The sequence below is a fragment of the Cavia porcellus genome, unplaced genomic scaffold, assembly GCF_034190915.1.
Source record: "Cavia porcellus strain 051 isolate PalLab524CR breed Dunkin Hartley unplaced genomic scaffold, mCavPor4.1 scaffold_15, whole genome shotgun sequence".
NCBI classification, from domain to species: Eukaryota; Metazoa; Chordata; class Mammalia; order Rodentia; family Caviidae; genus Cavia; species Cavia porcellus.
In genome coordinates, this window is record NW_026947498.1 from 54471764 (window position 1) to 54492273 (window position 20510).

A 20510-nucleotide genomic window follows, 5' to 3' on the forward strand; every position below is an offset into this window, starting at 1 on the left:
TCTATCCATAATACCTTTTTTAACTCTTGCTTTGACTGACATCTAGTGAGTGGCCCAGAATTCATTTCTTCTTTTGGGTTTCTCCTATCCCTATACTCCCCTGCTTGAGACTAGCATCTAGATACTTCTAACAGACCACTGAACCTAGCATTTTTCCCACATATATTTCCTAACCAAATATTTTGTGACCCAAAAAAGTTTGTCATTCTTTTGGGGCCCTTTGGTTATAGCTACCTGGATACACTAATTATTGTTATAACAGGCATAAAATGAATGTGCTCTGCCATTGAAAACCAATAGGAGTCTTTAATATATATATTTTAAAGTACTGCATCATGCCAGGATAAGAAGAGAGAGACTATTGATCAATCATAGCAAACTAATGTATCCGTTCTTTGAACTGTTGCCATTTCTTACAGTTGCATTGAATCCAACAGGTATTCAGTTAAAATAGAAGAAACTCAAACAGTGCTTTGTGGCATCTTTCTACTAAATTAGCAAGTCAGACATTATTATTAGACTTCTGAGCAAGAATGGTTCCTTTAGGTAACTGTATATAATCCTCAATAAGCACCCATCACTAATTCTCTTTATAACATCTTTGCTTTCAATTTTAGACGCAACCTTTTCAATTTTCTACAATCACCTTAGTAGTAGGCATGAAGAAATTGTCATTGGAAGATATAATGAAGATATAATTCTCCCTTGTTCATTTGAGAATGAGCCTGGTGTTGTAATTCACTGGAAGAATCAAGAGAACCACAACGTTCACAGTTACTACAAAGATGATGACCAGTTGGAAAAACAAGACCCCAGATTTGCAGACAGGACATCTCTCTTCCGTAGCGAGATTCCAAATGGGAATGCCTCTCTATGTTTCAAAAGATTAAATCTTCTGGATGAAGGAATTTATACCTGCTACGTGGGAACAACCGTTAGTCAGACCACACAGAAAGTGGTGCTGAAGGTTGGAGGTGAGTGCATGTAAGATTTCAAAAAACCTCCTATCATTCAGGGCTACTCGGAAACAAGTCAATTCCTTCCTCACTGTTTTTAACACACAGCAACTCGTAGCATGACTATAATAAATACATCCATGAGCTCTGACTGTTTTTCATGCATTTCCAGTGTTTTTTATTACCAAAAAAGTGATGAGTATCTTCACAGTTATATTTAACACAGTTATATATTATAGGAAATTATATCAGATAAAATTACCAGGAGTAGGGCCTTAATATGTTAACGTACCAGTATAAGAATATCCATTTGTCTTTTAGTTCAGTCAGCACTCAATGCTATTGATCTTAAATATTTCTGCCAATATAATGACTAAAAATGCTAAATTTTTATTTAAATTGTTTCTGTAATAAAAGTGAGTTATTTTAAAATTACTTTCTTTATCTCTGAAGTAACTATATGTAATTGGGTTATATGTATTAATTGCTGCCAAATTTTATGATAACACTGAATCAAACAACCATTCAATTAAGTTTAAAAAATGTAGTTAAACAGAGCTTCATGGTTTATTTCTAATATTTAAAATATAGATTCTTGATGATGTGGTCCATTAATGATCAGATTCCTGATCGCAAATACAGTATATTGTAGGCATAGTATAAGATATTGTACTTTTTTGGTACCATTTTGCAGATATGTTTTTATAAGTTGAAGGTTTATGGCAACCTTGTGTTGATGAAGTCGTTGGCCACAATTTTTCCTACAGCATGTGCTTACTTTATGTTTCTGTGGCATTTGGTAATTTTCAAAATATTTCCAGCCTTTCCATTATTAATATAAATGTTGTTATGGACTATTGTAAGTGATTTTTGAAGTCTGTAAATGCTGTGAGATGCTACAAAGCCTGTTCATGCAAAGCAGTGAATTTTGTACATGCATGATTATTCCACTCACTGGCTGCTCCAGGTCTCTCTCCTTCCTTGGGCCTCCCTATTCTGTGTGACACAGTGATCTTGAGATTATGTGACTTAATAATTTGACAGTGACTTGCAAGTGTTCAAGTGGAAGGAAGAGTGACACAGCTCCTATAAGGCTTTAGTTACAAATAATTAGTGAGGAAGGCCTGTTAGGAGCCCATACAGGCCAAAAGCTAGGCCCTTTTGCCAAATAGCCAATCTGCGAATACAAGGAAAGAATTCTCAAGGGAAATTAAAAGTGCTATTGCAGTGAACACATGAATGATAAGAAGACAGAATTACCTTACTTGTTGATGTGGAGAAAGCATTATTGGTCTAGATAGAAGTAACTAGTTTAGTTATAAAACTCCCTTAAATCACAAGGCCTAACTCTCTCTAGTTCTATGAAGGCTGAGAGAGATGAGAAAGCCATACAAGATTTTGAAGATAGCCCAGATTATTCATGAGGGTTAGGGAAGAATTTGTCTTCATAACATAGAAGTACAAAGGAAATCAGCACGCACTGATGTAGAAACTACAGCAAGTTATCCAGGAGATCTGGCAAGATAAAAGGTGAAGGTGTCTACACTTAACACATTTTCAATGTATCTGAAACAGTCTTGTACTGGAAGAAGATGCTACTTAAGACTTTCATAACTAGGCTTCAGAGCTTCAAAGGATAGACAATCTCTTGTTAGGTCCTAATGCAGCTGAGCATTTGAAGTTGAAGTCAATGTCTACGAAGTGTTCCAAAAATTCTAGGCCTCTTAAACTTTATATGATAGCTACTCTTCCTGTACTCTATAACAGGAATAACTAAACCAGCATGATAGCACATCTCTTTATACGGTGTACTAAATATTTAAGGCCCACTATTGAGTAAAGCTGTTCAAAGGGAAAAAATTCCTTTCAAACATTACTGCTCATCGACAATGTACAGGGTCACCAGTGATCGCTAAGGGAGCCATCCAGGGAACTTAGCATTGCTTGTATACCTGTTCACACAACACCTATTCGGCACCCCAGTGAATCAAGAAGTAATTTCAACTTTCAAATGTTATTATTGAAGGAATTTATTTTATAAGTCTATAGCTGCCATAGATGGCGACTGGTCTAACATGGTAATTTCCTCTTGGAAATCGAAAACTTCTGTAAGGGAGTCACCATTCTAGGTGCCATTAAGAAGACACAGTGGAGCTTGCCTTTTGTTCCAGGTACTTGGGAAGCTGAGGCAGACACATGGCAAGTTGGAGGCTGGCCTGGGCAACTGGACACATAAAGAGCCAGAGTACAGCTCTGTGTAGACGCTGCGGACTTCAGTATCTACATCACTTCTGAGAGAAGCCCAAAATATCAGCAATAGTAGGAGTCTGGAGGAAGCTAGTCCCAACCCTAATGGAGGACTTTGAGGGGTTAAGACTTCTATGGAAGCAATACCTGCAGAGTGGCAGAAATAGTAGGGGAACCAGAATTAGAAACGGAACCTGAAGATTTGACTGAATTGTTGCATTCCCATGATAAAGCTTTAATGAATGAGGAATTGTTTATCATGCATGAGAAAGGAAAGTGGTTTCTTTAAATGGAATCAACCAGTGACGATTCTACTGACATGAAAACAAAGGATTTATTTTAGAGCAGTACAGAGACTTTGTTGATAAAGCAGCAGCAGGATTTGACAGGACTGATACAAATTTTGCAAGTTCTGCTGTCAGTAACATGCTGTCAAACTGGATCACGTGCTACAGAGAAACTTTTCATGAAAGGAAGATTTACCTGATGCAGCAGACTTCACTGTTGTACTTCAAGAACTCAATACATTCTTCCAGTGAAGGTGTTTGGCCCCTTTGTTGAAGATAAGGTAGCTGAATGTGTTTGGAATTTTTTTCTGCAACTTCTAATCTATACATTGATCCTTGGCTAGTACGACGCTATTTTTATCACTGTAGCTTTGTAGTATGTATTTGAAGTTGGGGATTGTGGTGCCTCCTGCCTTTCCTTTGCTGCCCAGAATTGCTTTTGCTATTCTAGGACTCTTCTGGTTTCAAATATTTAGGAATGTTTTTTCTAATTCTGCGAGGTATGCTATTGGCATTTTGATGGGGATTGCATTAAATCTGTGTAATAATTTGGGGAGTATGGCCCCTTTAACTAAACTGGTTCTTCCTGTGCACGAGCAAGGGACATCTTTCCATTTTCTGATACCCTCGTTGATCTTTTTTCAGAGTACTATAATTTTCAATTAAAGATCTACTTCACTCATTAGATTGAGTCCTAAGTAACTTTTTTTCAAAATGATATTGTGAAATGCATGGTGAATCTTGCAGTGAGTTTGTCATTTGTGTACAAGACTGATAGTGATTTTTGAGTGCTGACTTTATATCCAATGACATGACTGAATTTTGTTAGTAAATCTACAAGTTTTTGGTGGAATTTTTGGGTGTTCTATCTGCAGTATCATGTTATCTGCAAATCATTATAGCTCAGCTTCTTCCTCGTCTATCTTTATTTCTTTTTCTTGTCTAACTTCTTTGGATAACATTTTCTAGAATTACATTGAATAGGAGTAGTGATAGTGGACATCTTTGTCTTGTTCTTGATTTTACAGTGAAAGTTTTCAGTTTTTGACCATTCAATATATACCACAGTGACATATGCACACCCATGTAGCAGTACAGTTCATGATATCTAAACCTTGGAAATGACCCAAATACTCATTGACTGATAAATGGATAAAGATGTATTTTTATACAGTGTTAGTACTACTCATCCATAAAGAAGGATAAGCTTGAGACATTTCTAGGTAAATGGATGCACGTTGAGACCACACTCTTAAGTAAAATAAATTTGACACACGTGTAAATATCACATTGTTTCTCTGGTGTGAGAAACCAAAAGTATATAAATAAAGACCAAAATGTATCATAGATATTGTGAAATAGGAAGAAAATGTTGAAATGGGAAGGGGAACTAAGGAGAGGAGAAAAACTAAAGGAAAAGAAAAGAAGAAAAATGTAAACAAATCTTTCATAAATAAGGGAGGAAAGAGGGGATGAAGAGTAGTTAGAGGGATGAAAAAAAATTAAGATATATCAAGTATGGATACAGATTCCTGATGATGGATATGATCATTATGTATATCTAAAATACACCAATATATCTGATTAAAATTAAATAATGATAGCTAACCCACTACCTTGAATACTCATCCCCATCAGTATGAAGGTGAAACACCACTGCTTGCCAGTAGCTCATTGTACATTATTTTTGAGGTCTGCTATTGTACACTTAATTAGGCAGCACATAAAATAGCTTTTATATGCCCTGAGGCATGAAAAAAATTATATAACTTGCTTTGTTGCAATAGTCACTGGACATAGCAATGCTCTGTCTCCAAGATGTGCCTGAGTATGTGTTCTATGTTCAGGGATATGGTTTCTGTAGATCATTTTTATCTTTGCCTTGTTCCTTCTCCCTTTACTCATGTAGCTCCTTGACATCTGGGCTCAGAATCTAAGAATCATATTTAAACAGTGACTCAAATAGGCTGTTAGTATCTGGGGTTTAGAGTGTCATGTAAACTCTAGTTTATAGACTTTGGCCACATTTTATTTTCTTGCTCAGATAAGGTCAGGAGATTTATTAGTTAATTTTCTAAGAAATAGAGATTGCTATTTGTTTCATATCTATGCAAGCTCTTTTTCATTCTTCCTGAATAAAGACCTATATCTGAAGGTTTTAGGAAAGTTTTGTTTTGTTTTGTTTTGTTTTTTTCAGCGCTATCAAGTTTTGTTCATAATCTTAACTTTTCCATTTATGAGCATTAAGAAGTATGCTGCCCAGATGGCCCATGAGGAAACCAATAGTGACCCCTGTCCCTGTGCCCCTCTTTCCTGCGCAGCCTTCCTGAATCCTGTGATGCAGTATGAAAACAGAAGTACAAGCAGCCTCCTGACGTGCAGTGTGCTCAGCGTTTATCCTCGGCCACACATCACATGGAAAATGGATTCTGCCTCCATCTCTGGAAGCAAAACAGAAGAAACGGGGTATCTGGGCCCTTTTTATGTTAACAGTACCCTGGATATCACAGGATCCAACTCATCTTATGAGTGCGCAATTGAAAATCCACTGCTGAAGCAAACGTGGACAGGACAGTGGACACAGGAAGGTAGGCTCCATGGGACTTTCTGTGTGCTGCGCTGTCAGAGGACCGGGCTACTCTGGAGCGAGTTCACAGGAAAGAAGGAGACACAAAGAAAAAGTTCTTACTGCAGAGTTAATTCCCGTGGGCTATATTCTCTTAAGCAGTCATTTCCAATTCTGAGCATTGTTTCTTCTTTGATGAAGTGGCAGCATTCTTACCTTGATAGATGTTTATGATTTGAATAAAAATATTTGTGAAATGGGAACTACAAATAGATTCATGAATATTATTATATTTCTCCATGGTTCAACCTCCAAGCAGGATTTTATATCTGTATTACCCTTTAGAGAGATCAAAGGAGGAAGGACAGTTTCTTAGCAGGTCAAAGAATGAATTTTTGTTATTATTTGTGGTTCAGTCTCTTAACATTGCATTGACCCATTAATCTTTTTTTTTTTTTTTTTTTTTTTTTTTTTTGGTCTTTTTTGTTTTTATCGGTACCGGGGATCGAACGACCCATTAATCTTTATGCAACACTTTTATCACAGCATAATCAGATTTCTATCCTCTTCCTATTTTTTTTAAAATCGGTTCCGGGGATCGAACGACCCATTAATCTTTATGCAACACTTTTATCATAGCATAATCAGATTTCTATCCTCTTCCTTTTTTTTTTTTTTTTTTTTAATCGGTACTGGGCATCGAACTCATGACCGCCTGCTTGCATAGCAGGTGCTTATGCCACTGAGCTAAATCCCCAGCCTCTATCCTCCTCCTTTTAAAAATTATTTGAATGAAACTAAGCTTTGATCAATTTCTATATCCATAAGCTTCTTTTTAAGAAAATACCAATGGAAAGAAAAATTAATTTGATAACTTCTGTTCAATCCTGAAGTTTTATACTTATAAGCACAGCAAAATTTTCTGTAACTCTCTTTTATGGAGAGAATAGAAGTTAGCTATTCTTTTTGGCTTTACCTTCCCAGGTAAAATGTTCTCAAAATGTTCATCAACAAAATACTGAAACTGTGGCTGACTGACTATCTTTACATGATCCCAGGGAGAAAGGCAGGTACACTCAAGAACCCATCTGCTATCAGCCAGGCAGCAATGGAAACATAAAAAACGTTCAAATTCTAACATTAAATTATGAAGATCTTTGCTGGCGAACAATTATCTCCCATGTTCCTTCAGAATTTAGTACCCCGAAGCAACAATTCCTTAAATTCAGTATTCTTGCCTGAGACTCTAATATGTTTCAAGATTTGTCATGCTCAGACTGTGAACTTAAGAACACAGATGCTTATGCATCTGGGTCCACAGTATGTAGTGCGAGCATGTAGAAACAAGCCTGAACTGGGAATGCGGCATACAAGGGGAGTAATTAATTGTATTCACAGTGCTTTGGCATGAGTGGGGTGGTTACCGAATACATGCTTGAGGTGTCAGGTATGGTCAGAACTGTACTAGTAAGAGATTCTGGGAGAATATCTGCACTCTAGGTACAAAGCACAAAGTCACGAAGCAGTGAAATTTTCTGAGATTTATGGAAGTGTAAGTATTTGAAGATAAAACTAGAAAAACGATGACTTAGACCTAGAGAGGGAGGCAAAAATAAAATGAAATACTTCTATACTTTTCTGAGGAAATTAAAATCTATCTGAATCAAAGGGGGGATTTGAAATATCAGAGAGAGCATGGATTTGCATTTTAGATTTTTGTTATAGCATCTCTCCTCTGCAGATGCACTGAAAGCCAGTGGGTATAGCTCAGAGAGGGAGAACCTTTGGAGCTTTGAATGATACATACAGCCTGCTGCAGCACATGTGTCAAAGGTTCACCATCACTGGTCCAGGGCCAGCAAGAATTATCTATGTTGGTCCAAAGAATTTAGCTTGCAGAGATGCAGAACAGGAAGGACAAGATGGCACTCGAGCTCGAAAGCCAAACTGATAATACCCAGCAGAGTCCCTCTTATAAAATAGCTCTTCTGGGAGGTAACCTGCACATAGCCAGAAATATACTACCTATGCTCCGACAAAGAGAATTGGCCTACATCTGTGTGATGTGGTGAAGACCGTGAAAAGAGAAGGGACCATTAGGACCTAGGCAGAGTTACAAGAGGCAAGTCCTGGGAAACAGGAATATTTAGAATGGGGGTCAACAGGGGGAGGTCAGAAGTTTAACAGCAGATAGGAACTTGCCTAAATGCTTACTGTCAGGATGCAGAAATTAATATCAAGATACATCACCTCCCTAGCTGGCCCATTTTGAAACCCATTTTGAAAGTCTTTGAGGGAAATCTTTGAAATAGTACCCATAAAGATGTTTTTAAATGAAATTCTGCGGCACAGATATTTAATTTCTTTTCAAAATATTTCTGAAGATATCAGTATTTCAGTATTCATTCCCTGCTAAATGTAACTTAAAGAATTAATATCTCCTTTCCTGTTCTGTTGTTAGGTGGCCTTTGTAAAAGGCAAAGTGAATACCTTTCACTCTCATGTCAAGGAATAAGAAACTTTTCCCTACCGAATGAAGACTTCACAGTCACTTGGTCCAGATTGAAAAGTGGGACTTCTTCCATTTTGGGTTGCTATCTGAGCTCTTCACAAACTTCAAAAATCAGTGAACCCCGATTCTCTTGGAACAAAGAGCTGACAAACCAGAGTGACTTCTCTATGACTTTGACAGATCTTAGTCTTTCAGACAGTGGAGAGTATTTGTGCAATATTTCTTCAAGAGAATATACTCTGCTCACAGTCCATACACTGCACATAGGTAAGTTGAAGGTAGGTTAAGTAAAGAGTTTTGGCTACAGCAGTAGAAATTTGTACATATCGTACAAACTATTAGATTAGCTTTCAAAGAATATTTTAGTGTTTCTTAAAATGTCATCTACAAGAATATTTCTGGGCAAGACTAGAAAGCCCTTCTTCCTTGGATTATGCAAAACTCTTTTATTGGAAAAATACTTTATGTTTAGGCATCAGACTTTATGTTCTTGGTTACAGGACTCCAGAAATTAAAAAGAACCTACATATCTTGGTGACTGTGGGATAAATATCTTCTGTTCGTGGCTGTACCTAATAAATGCCTTAAAGCCCAGGTTTTGGAGCTGAGACTGCAGACACAGTGAGAAATTAGAACCAGGGCCCCATTGGAGGCTGACAAAACATGGCATTGAGCATTAACTTGGTGGAAATAATAACCACCTGACATATGAAACACTGTAGATGCGCAATTCGGTTTACTTTAAAAGTCTCAACAGTTAATTGCTGAAAATTTATTATTTTAAATATTTCTAGCTCATTAACCCAAAAGTCAGGATATATGTTCTGTGAAGTTGCCTTTGTAGGTGATCTGGTTGGTTCTCCCAGCTTACTGTCTCAATTTGACCTGGTGGGGCATGGTAGATTTCTTCCTGCTCTTTAATGAAGGATATTTGTATCAATGGATTCTGTGATGTTTCACATATTTTTATCAGACTGCAAAAATGAGGAGTAACACAGTTATTTGGAGGCTTAGCTATTCTATATGGCAAGATTGGAAATACGAGCACAGAGTTGTCCTCAGGTTATATGGTCTTACAAAAAGAAGCTTCTAGACATGAAGTTGTACTATTCTTTTTGTAGAGCTGCCACTTTGACAGTATAGAATGAAAAAATAGGATGCATGAAACTTCTTTCTCTAAAATAAGAGTGTCAGTTTTATGAAAAATGCAGTTAAGCCTGAATTCTATTTTTAAAAGTGTTACCTCATGTTGGATTCATTTTGGAGTATAGAAAAATAATCAGGAAGAATCTGTCTGAAGCCACATATGGCTCCTATTCCTAACTAGAGATGGAATTTCCAATTCACGCAAAGTGAGGCATCAGGACTATGGTATCTCAGACAAAGAGGTTTTTCAGAACCTCTCATTCCCAAGTTAACCCTAGCCAGGAGGACTGGTGGAGGGTGGGCCACAGCCCCCCCCAAAACAGTCCTGGAGAAGGGGCCACCCAGACAGAGAAGACAAAATGGCAAATATTTGTAGTATCTTACACATTAGCCTTTCAATGAAATTTGGTTTCCTAGGGTCTGAGGACATAGATCAGTGGTAGAGTATTTGCTTAGCATGCTGAAAGCCCTGGGCTCAGTTCTTACTGCCATAAACAAACAACCTCTCAAAATGAAACAAAACATAAAGAAAATTGGTTTTCTATTCTAAATTGCAATTTTCTGCCTTGTCTGGGAGATGCCACAGCAGGTGAAAAGAAGGTCCAGATTTGAGGCGGGGGTGCTTATGAATCTTAGAATCTAGACCTGCTCAGAAGAGTTGTACCAAACTAAAGGAAATAAATAATCCTTTCTGAGTTGTACTGCTAATTGAGGATGTGACAGTGGGAGAAAAAGAAGAAGAAGCAACTGAGGGTCATAGGTCAAGTAAGAAATAGCAGTATGTACCTTGTAGGATTTATAGGATTTATAGGATTTTTACTGGGAGGAAATTTGTATGAAAACATATTACAGACCAAGCCTTACATTCCTACTTCATCTTTCCTACTTGGTAAAGATACAGAACTTCAGAATGTTTCAAATAGGTGAGGCTAATGTTTTGTTGCATGTAAAACATTATTAACTTTATTAATAATAATGGTATGTTCATAAAGATAGATGCCTATTATGATTTTTCCATGCTGAACTGGCCTTGGTGCTCTAATACTTCCTATAATAACCTAACATTTCCAAACTCCTGCCTTCAGGAATCCTTTTAATACTAATTATAATTTTCAGCAAGACCAGAATTCTAGAAGTTCAAGTTCCTGTAGCTTTTCCTGAGAATCCACAAGCACTATCCAGTGTGCATCTGTTGCTTCTTTGGTCACCTCTGAACTTCATATCAGTATCTCACTAGGGTACTGTCATCTCCAAGCCAAGGGTGGATGGCATTCTTCTGTCGTGGGCTTTGGGCGAGGCTAGTTTACAGCTCCAATTATTCTTTTAAAAAAAGTGTTAATTCCATGAGTATATATAAAATAGAAATTTAAAATCCATAGCAGCCTCATTGCTGTCCAATTTTTTAGACTCTTTGCTCTCTTGCCCTTCATCCTGCCCTAACTTAATATTATATTGTCTGCAGCTTTCCCATAATAGACCCCGAGCCAGGGAGATAGTTATCCTTATGGCAAATTCTCCCATCTACCCTGGAGTCTTGACTTTAATTTTGAAAGGCCAATTTATTATGTACAGTGTTTTCTTATGAAATTCTGCCTCTCATCTAGAATGCAAAAATAAGTAATGTTAAATATGGTAAACGTAACCCACCTCCACTCATTTATCCCCACCCCTACTTTTCTTTTTTGGTAAATTTTCCTCCAGTTCACAAACTTACTTTGTTTTATTTAGAACCAAGTCAAGAAAGTATTTCCTGGATAATTCCGCTGGCTTTGGTTGCTTGTGTGGTGTTTCTGATCTTGATTGTGACATGTTGTACTAAATGGAGAAGCTACATCTCAGGTAATATGGAGCATTTGGCTCTGCCCTAAGTATTGCGTGTCCTGTGCATCAGCGATGACATGGAAACACATACACTGCTGACTCGCATGTAAACACATCTGACTTTTCTGGAGTCATTTTAAAAATTTGTCCTTTGACATGCCTTTACATTTCCTCCCTAGTATCCTACTAAAAATCGCAAAAATGTATCCAGAGAAAGGGATCAAGAGGCTCACAAGCATGCATTGTTATCATTTCCTGTTTTTTTTTTTTTACTATTTTCATGAGGGAACTGATTATTTAATTGACAGTTATAGGAAATGTAAAAAAATACAAATTTTGTATTAAATTAATAAATAGAATGATCATCTTGCAATGAAAGACAGCTGGGAAGAATAAGAAGAAAACTTTAAAAAGTTGTTTTTGATCTGACCATGAGTTGCCTAGATCTGTATATCTTACCCAGTTAGCTTCTTCAGTTATGAGCTCTTGCTCCCTCCTGCTCCAAGCTTATTCAGATGGTTGGTGCTTTCCAAAAATGCAGTATTTGTGGCTCATTTTATTTTAATCCTTGTTATATTAATTTTTCTTAAATTTTATATAACTAACATACTATTTACAGTAGTTCAAAACAATACCTTCTGATGCTATGGTCACACTTCTCCTTAAAATACTTTGCATTGATGAATAGCAGCTGAGCATTTGAGGAATCCAGATGAAATTCAGATCTAGTTTATCTCCACATTTTATTTCCACACTCCAGAAAACAGGAACCCAGGAAGTTCACTCCAGTGCTAGGTGGACTTAGGAAGCAGATTTACATGTACTGCCTGAGGCCTCTCACTAACTGGTAGGCCTAGGCCCCCAGAAACTTTAGCACATTTCAATGTCATCCTGAGCAGTGCTCGGGTGTGCTGGGAGGTTGACACAGATCTTATGTCTCGTCCATGAATGCCTTGGATTGACATTTCCCCACCACCCCCACTAAAATTAGAGGATTTTGTTAATAGAGAAACTGAGGCAAGGTAAAGGGTCTGATACTGCCCAGCAGGAACTTTTATTACAGTGCTACCCCAAATGTCTTGCAGCCAATCGGCCACATCAGGCATCTCATGGCTGCTCTGGGAGATACTTGTTTTAGCTGGAGCAGGCTTGTCGGGACCCTTCCCAGATGATTCTACCCTGAAACCTCTCTGGATGATTCTGTCCCTGTACAGCCTTCTGCACTTAGCTATGTGAAGGTCCCCTCCTTTAGCCATGATGAAATAGAAAGTCTGATGCTGTGCATGTGAGAGCCCAACCTTTTTTGCTTTACAAGCAACCCCCTTAGTGGACTCGGCACATGTGCTTCTCCCTCATAGATTGCAGCATATAACCTAAAGCCTCTTCTGGATAGCATGTATGATCTGTTCATACTTTTATCTGCAGTAGAGGATGCTATCTGGTACACTAGGAGCTGGTAACATCAGCTGGTGCTGAAAGAAGCCAGCAGCCAGCGCTGCTAACACTGATGTCCACTGGTAAACGAGAATGATGGACAGAATAGTTGGCAGTCACCCTCTCTGGTACCTGGAAGAGTTCCCGAGGCCTACTGTGAGCTGCTGCACCTGGGCAGCAAAGAGATACACTGATACTTAAAGAGCTGAATAGCTGCTGGCATTTTTGTATGGATTGAGCAAGAGCCCCTAGCTGATCAGTGATATCTTGGAAACCAGTATGGGACACTGTGCTTTAGAAGGCCCCATAAAAGAGAGTAGACAATGATATAGGCCTCAGTAAGCTCAAGAACTAGTCCTTTTTGATTTTTATATTTCCTGTGGTTAAGGACACTTGCCAGTGACAAAATCATTATAGAGAATCAGCTTTCAATAGTGACAGTGTGCAAGCGTCTCATCAGTCCTGCACTAATAAGCAGACAGGTGTTCTGGTGATTCCTGTTCCTTGACTGGCCAGAAGCAGTCATAGGAAGTACCTCACAGGTAGTTTAACTTATCCCCTCAACAGCCCTTGACTTATTATAATGATAATACTAATATAATGATTATACTAGATTCAAATTATGGGAGAGGGGCCACTGCACATGCTCAATAACACAGTTCCCAAATTGGAAGTCTCCATTGTCAAGTCCTGACAGGAAACATTTGGTACAGTTAAAACTACAAAATGAGCACAGAAGAGAAGACACAAGGCTGGAGTGGAGTAGCTCCCAACACCTGGAAGAAGGGAGCCACATTAAATCACTGACTTGTATTGGGGTGACTTCAGTCAAAGGGTACAGACAGACCAAGGACAGCTTACAGGGCAGGAGCTAGAACATTGACCCAAATGAACATTTCTCTTCCTGCAATCTCCAGGAGTCAAAGGGAATAGGTGTCCTGCTTGTCATAAAGCAAATACATTACGGTTTTAGAGGAGCATTCAGAAGACATAGGCAAATATTGACTAGTTAATAAAAAAAAAACTCTGAAAAAAACATATAGAGTTGCTAAGTGCCACAAAACCTGGCCTTCCTCTAGGTCCCTGGTTGTAGCTTCAGGTGATATAGCTTATGTGAGTTTGTTTTTATTTTAGAATTCTGTTTTTTATTACTTTGTTTTAAAATGCACTTAGTCCAGGTTATGGGATATAGGACAGCAAAGAGGGTGAAAATGAGGGAAAAAATGTCATGTCCAGTGTAAGTCTGTCAAAATGGAACACATCAATCTGTATAACCAATAAAAAACAGTAAAACTAACGGAGGCGGGCTGAGGATTTAGCTCAATGGCATAAGTGCCTGCCTAGCAAGTGTGAGGTCGTGAGTTTGATCCCCAGTGCCACAAAAAAGTAAAAAAAAAACAAAAAAACTAACTGAGGCAACTGATTCATCCAAGCTTAGAAGGAAAGTCTTCCTTGAAGTGTTTTGCTTCAAACACCGCATCCCCTTGGCCATGACTTTCCCATTGTTAGTCATTGGTGGATATTAAACCAACAACTTGAAAGCACCAAGAATTGCTGGTGTGGCTGAACTGTGTTTATTTGCCCCATTGGACTACTCGAATCAATCATAAGAATTCACTGCTGTTCCTGATGACATGTTTCTACACTGAATGCATTTTTAATGCTGTTTGTTGGAATGAAGATGCGAAAGGGGAAGTAACAAAGGTATTTTCATAACATAATTATACTGAACAGGAATAAGGGAGAGTTTGAATGTTTGCAAAGAAAATTTTTTATGTTTTTTTTTTCCCTTGCAGAGAACTGTTGTAATAGCGTGTCTTCTAAACGCAAGAGTAGCAATGATAATCTAGAAGTAAACGTGGTAAGGCATCATTTCCTTTATCAAACTATTTATTGATGCTGCTATAAAAAGCAATTGAAATTTTGACTAATTTACATCATCACATAAATCTTAGGGGGAAAAAAAAGAGGGATTCCAAGATACTATAGCAGGAAAATACAACTAGGCTTTTCTCTGTGCCTGTAATTAAATAGGCTGTTCTTGCCTGAATGAAAGTGAGGATTGTCACAGAAGCTATCCAATGGCATCATGCATTTGTGAGTGCTCCAATGTACTTATTCTTGTGATAAAAACACAAAACGTGGGCTTCTGTTGAAGTACAAAGAAGCACAGACCATCATACGGGGAAAAGGAGACCACAGTTTCTGCTAAGATTGACTGCTGACCTCTCATGCTTTTCCAGCCACTTCTGGCTTCCTTGGCAACTGATAATTCATGTACAAATTATAGTTTGGTTACATGTTTCCTTGTCTCTGCATATCTTTTATCATTTGTATGTTCCAATAAGTAGAGTACAAGTAAGGGCTAAAAATGTTTTCCACTGTTAAAGACTCAAGAACTTCCAGCTAGGGATTAAAATAGATATGATTCAGATTTTGTAGCTACTTATAAAGTAAGAATTTCATAGATCTTTGATTATAGATGCAAGCAATAGCTTAAAACTCCCTCTCCCCCACCCTAAAAAATTATCCTTTAAACACTTAAGATAAAAAAAATTATTCTGACTTGAACGACAGATATTTATAGGCCATTTTCTTGGTTTTAGCCTCTTCAAGAAACCAGCCAGGACAGGAAATGAAGGCAACTGTGAGGAGCATCCGTAATACACAATGATGTCATCTCGCCCTTCACTGCAGTCCCAGGCAATGGCTTGTCAGGCCTGACAGTTTTACCTCTGCAAAGACTGAATTACTCTCTTTTCCAGTGTGATGGTTTGAACATGTCCTCAATAATTTATGTAATACAAACTTAATTGTCAACACAACAGTGTTGGAAGCTGGGCCTAATAAGAGGTAATTAGGTCATGAGGGCCCTACCCTGAGTTTGGGAGTGGGATAGTTATTGCAATGATAGGTTAAAAAATGAGTTTGACCCCTTTCATCCTTGCCTTTTCTTGGCTTTCTGCATAGGATACAGCAAAAAGATTCACAACAGAGGCCAGCACCTTGATTTTGGATTAGCCCAACTTCCAGTACTGTAAGAAATAAAGCTCTGTTCTTCATAAATTACCTAATGGCAGGTTTACAAGACATCCAATATTATACTCACTCATCACAGTATATGCACTAGTACTGAGCCTCCTACCTGCATTAGATGATAAGTATGTAGGTACAAACTGTTTCAGTTTACCTTAGAATATAATTCTTAATTATTTACCCTGCTGCAGTAAGCCCAGGAGAATGCAGTAAGTTTCCACCTAGAACTCAGCAGCAATATACTACCAGGAGCTGATCCACAACCTGGTTAACTTATGAGATGAGAAATGAAAACACTAGGAACAGGTACATCTTAGTGAAAATATGAAAATCCAGGCTTGAAAGCAGGACAACTGATTTGAGGGGATGCAGTCTAGGTTTATATAAGTGGTTGCATGAGCATAACCCTCAGAATTTAGTATGGTAAGACACAGGGATACTATGAAGTAAACATCTTGGAAGAATATTTAGGGAAAATTGATGTATGTGGAGTCAGCATGTTGTGATTAAGTGACCCTGGCCATGAAGATAATTTCATGAACTTTCCCAGGTGGTATATTGTTAATCAGTCTTCTCAAAGATGTCAATTCCACATAAATTTAATACATGGAGAGAATGGAGTGCCTGGCTCACTTTATAATCTTTCCTTTGCTATTAATCATCAAATTATAGGGAAATGTCTAATGTTAATTTTTTGTGAATTTGTCAATGTAACCAGACTTTTAGCCAAAGTATTGGCCCTAAAGTTTATTGAAAAAAGTCCCTCAAGTAAGATATGACTGCCACCTGGTCCAATATTAGCTCCCCTCTATTTTATAGTCTCATACTTTCTGCATAATTTTGTTAACTCAAGTGTTTGCTAAAATGTTGTGACAGATATTTGTAAATAGTAAAGAATTAAGGCCTTCAACCTAAAGGAAATCTACATTAAGATAATGTTTAAGTGCCTGACATATTTGCCTCTAGCAATTTTGGTACCTTTTAAATTGTGCCCAATAAAAATAAATTTACTAATAAATTAATACTTGATAATATATCAAAACAGAATTTATGTTCCCAAGCTGAAGTTTGGGGTATTCTGACTTCATGAAGCATCTGCAGTATGAAGAAGTGATAGCATTTTGATTTCAGATTTGGCAATGTAAAATAGAAATTTTCTAAGCTAGATATTAAGATAAAGATATTTTCTAGCTGTAAATATTGGGTTATTTAAGAGTGATTTCAAATTTAATTTGAGGGAAGCTTCTAGTATTCCAGAAAAAAATCTTGGAAAAGTACCCATTAACATCCATGTATGGAGGAACCAGTTCATCTCAGAGAGAGGAAGGGTGCTGAGCTGTGTATACTGTACATGTCCACCACAAATTAAGCACATGTAAACTTTGATTGTAATTATTGAAAGTAAACATTGCACAAATATCACAAAAACAGAAAAGTTACATGTTAAATGTTGCACATTTTCTCATTGTGTTGAGAGTGTTGGTAGGGAGAGCATTGCTTTAAATACATAATTGGACTAGGTATTTGTCCCGTCGCCTTCCACACCAAATCTCAGAACTCTCATTTGGCTCCCTGTACTTGGAGTGGCCTGATATTCAGGAGGATCAGCCCTGTTCTTTCTGATCCACCCTGGCCATTTCTGTTTTCTTGCTCTCAGACTGGCTTTACTACAGGCACATGTTCAATGGGATAGGAGGAAAGGTATTTCCAAGGGCTACTGGGAGGGTGTTTCAGCATTTCAGAAGCGACACAGGGTACCACGTGTGCAGAATACTCAGAACCACACTCATCTTCTTACACAGTACGAGCGAAAGACTGAAAGATCAAAGCCAACATGTGGAGGATTTAAGCAAGAAAGAACTTGGAGTCTTTGATACTTCTGAGTCCCTCAGTTAATCTCAGAGCTGCCTGTATGAGGCAAGGTTGATCAGAGAGGCAGGACCATTGAGAATGACAGAGAATAGGATTTATTATAAGACTTCAGCCTGATACAATTGTGGGTTCTGGACCTGATGTGGCCATGGGTCAACTGCACCAGTGTCAGGAAGAAGAACTGATGCAGAGTGAGGACACTGAGAATGGGAGAGTCTATTAGGACAAACTGGAACCTGTTTCTGTTACCCTGTGGTGCTAATGGCTGTCTTGTAGGACATGCAGCTGCTGTGGCCCTGCACACACACCTGACTAGCACTCTGCAAAGCTAGAGGAGACGACAGAAGAGCTACGGGTCTAGGGGTCTGGCTTTCTACACAGCTGTTACTGATCTGCAGTAGCTCACCATTTCTGGCCTGGTGTAATATTCTTGAGCTATCGCAGTACTTGAGGCCATATATTGACCTTACAAATATGAAATTGATATCTGCTTGTTCATATTTTCCTATTATATCTGGTGCAAAATGTCTTGTAACCAACTTCAACTCAAAACTACATAGAAACAAATTCTGCAACACATCCCTCCTGCTTGACTCAAACACTTACAAAGCCTACACATCATGGTCATCAAAGGTTTAGATGTGTGAAACCTCACCTTGGTAGTTCAAGTCCATACCAGCCTACCTGTGTGCTAACTACGAAGATTTTACCTGTAAATTCAAAGTGCCTAGCTGTGGCCAAATCTATATCATGGTGCTAAAAGAAAATCTTATAAATGCCTACTATTCATGGCTAAAAATGTAGATGTCTTTTATGGCTAAACTCTCAAGTTGGATGTACGAAAAGAACCAAGCAAAATTAGCTGACTTCAGTGATAATCATTTACCAACATTCCTTGGACATCTTGGAGCATAATTAGTCTAAGGCTATCTGCTATGAGTGTTTTGTAATAAGGAGCAACAGGGGTGAGAGAACAAAGTTCCATTTTTTTTTAACATGAGAATTTAAAAGATTCTTGCATTTATTTAATCTTTCATGTGAAATGTTAAAAAGTAGTTTACTTGCATTTGAGGATCAAAAAAACTCTTATTAACCTGGAAACCAATGATAGTCCCTTCAATTTTTACATTTTTCTAATCACCTTGTTTAAACTGCTTTTCAAAGCATATGAAAATGCTTTCTAAAATGCTTCTTTCATTAGAAGCTTGAGATTTTGGCCATAAAAGACAGCTTCCTTTTCCTTCTCTAGTTATTGCCTATTCATCATGAACTGGAAACACAGAATGCCGGTGTGTTCTGTGAAATTCTGGTGACTTTCGCCAGTGGAGTACACATCTAGACTCATGCCAAGACCTTTCCGTAGGTAAGCAGACCTTAGCCAACTCTTCATTAGCTTCAAAGGGAGGAAGGGAATTCAGGTGATTATCTGCATTACAGAAAACAAGAACTAGAATTCACTCATAACCTGGTCATCACTCTTGGTTTTCTCCCCCGCCCACTCCCCGTGGCTACAGAAAAGATTCTGCAGGCACATCGCCAGTTTGTTGAACAGTCCAGCCACATGACACCCTCAGAAAACCTTCCTCTTGTGCCTATGACAGTTGAAGGATTTTCAGGTTTTTCTTCTGTGAATGCCTCCCAGGAGTAATTTCTGCTTCACTCATTTTATTGTTTGGAAGTAACTGTGACAAAGTCAAATACACGACATCTGTTTTGGGGACTTTTCAACCTCCTGCAGCTGAATGCAACTGGGGCACATGGGAAGCATCTACCTGCCAAAGTCCATTATGTGGCTTGCACAGAAGACCTGGGATTCAGTGCTATTATACCACGCAAATACAGGCCAGCATCCAAACCACTTAACCTTAGCCCTTCACTTAGGACATATCCCCAAAATGGCTGTTTGAGGATCAGTAAGAACCTTCACAGCTGACACTGCCTCATTCTGTTCATATTTAGACCTAAGTATATTCATTATAATCAACTTTTAGTCTTATAAGAAATATATTTAGTCTCCCTTAAGAGTAGTATTTATCATTGACAACCCTATCAACTTACCTTCTAGGACTACTAGCAATTCATTTATCATAAATTAGAAAAAGAGCTCAGCATGCACCAAACTTTAAAAATGAAGGAACAGCAGCCACCTGTGTTAAGTGCTTTACAGGCATTCTGTAGTGGGGAGCTAAAATCACATTATCCATTCTCTTTTAATTCACTTCTAAGGCCAGACCTCATTTAAAAACGTTCCTGAGAAAATCTCAGTGAGAAGCAAAGGCTCTCCTGCCTCTGCCAAACATTTAGTTCAGAGTTTTTTATTGCTTGCTTTGCCATTTTGCCTATAAAATTAGGGCCCTGGCCTCTACCGCTGGTTAAGAATAGACATGCAGTGAACCACAGAGACACAGAAAAAATTTGTCTCTTATGTTGTGGAGCAGTAAGAAATAAAAAGCAGTGGCCTAGAAAGCATGACTGTTGCTTCTTTGTTCCCCTTAATTACCTCAAATTTAAACATCTCTCTCCTAGGTCTCTATATTGACATGATTCAAAGTTATATTCTTTTCTACCATGGAAAGAGTTCACTTAGAATTTTCAGAAAATCCATGTATGCTTCTTACATCATCTTGGCTCCG

At 38.1% G+C, this 20510-nt stretch overlaps 1 protein-coding gene across 6 annotated transcripts in view; it reads left to right on the plus strand.

Annotated features, from left to right (window-relative positions):
• Nucleotides 1-20343, plus strand: part of Hhla2 (HHLA2 member of B7 family) — a 97167-nt gene extending 76824 nt beyond the window's left edge. For 5 of the 6 annotated variants that reach the window (XM_063224908.1, XM_063224907.1, XM_063224906.1 and 2 more), the window contains 6 exons: nt 618-974; nt 5812-6078; nt 8518-8835; nt 11443-11553; nt 14766-14830; nt 15576-20343. In XM_063224908.1, coding sequence (XP_063080978.1) covers nt 618-974; nt 5812-6078; nt 8518-8835; nt 11443-11553; nt 14766-14830; nt 15576-15608 — 1151 coding nt within the window. In that variant the 3' untranslated portion in view covers nt 15609-20343. Of the gene's footprint in view, nt 1-617; nt 975-5811; nt 6079-8517; nt 8836-11442; nt 11554-14765; nt 14831-15003; nt 15252-15575 lie in introns of those variants that run through there. The other variant, XM_063224910.1, reaches the window with a different exon arrangement.
• Nucleotides 20344-20510: the final 167 nt, after the last annotated feature.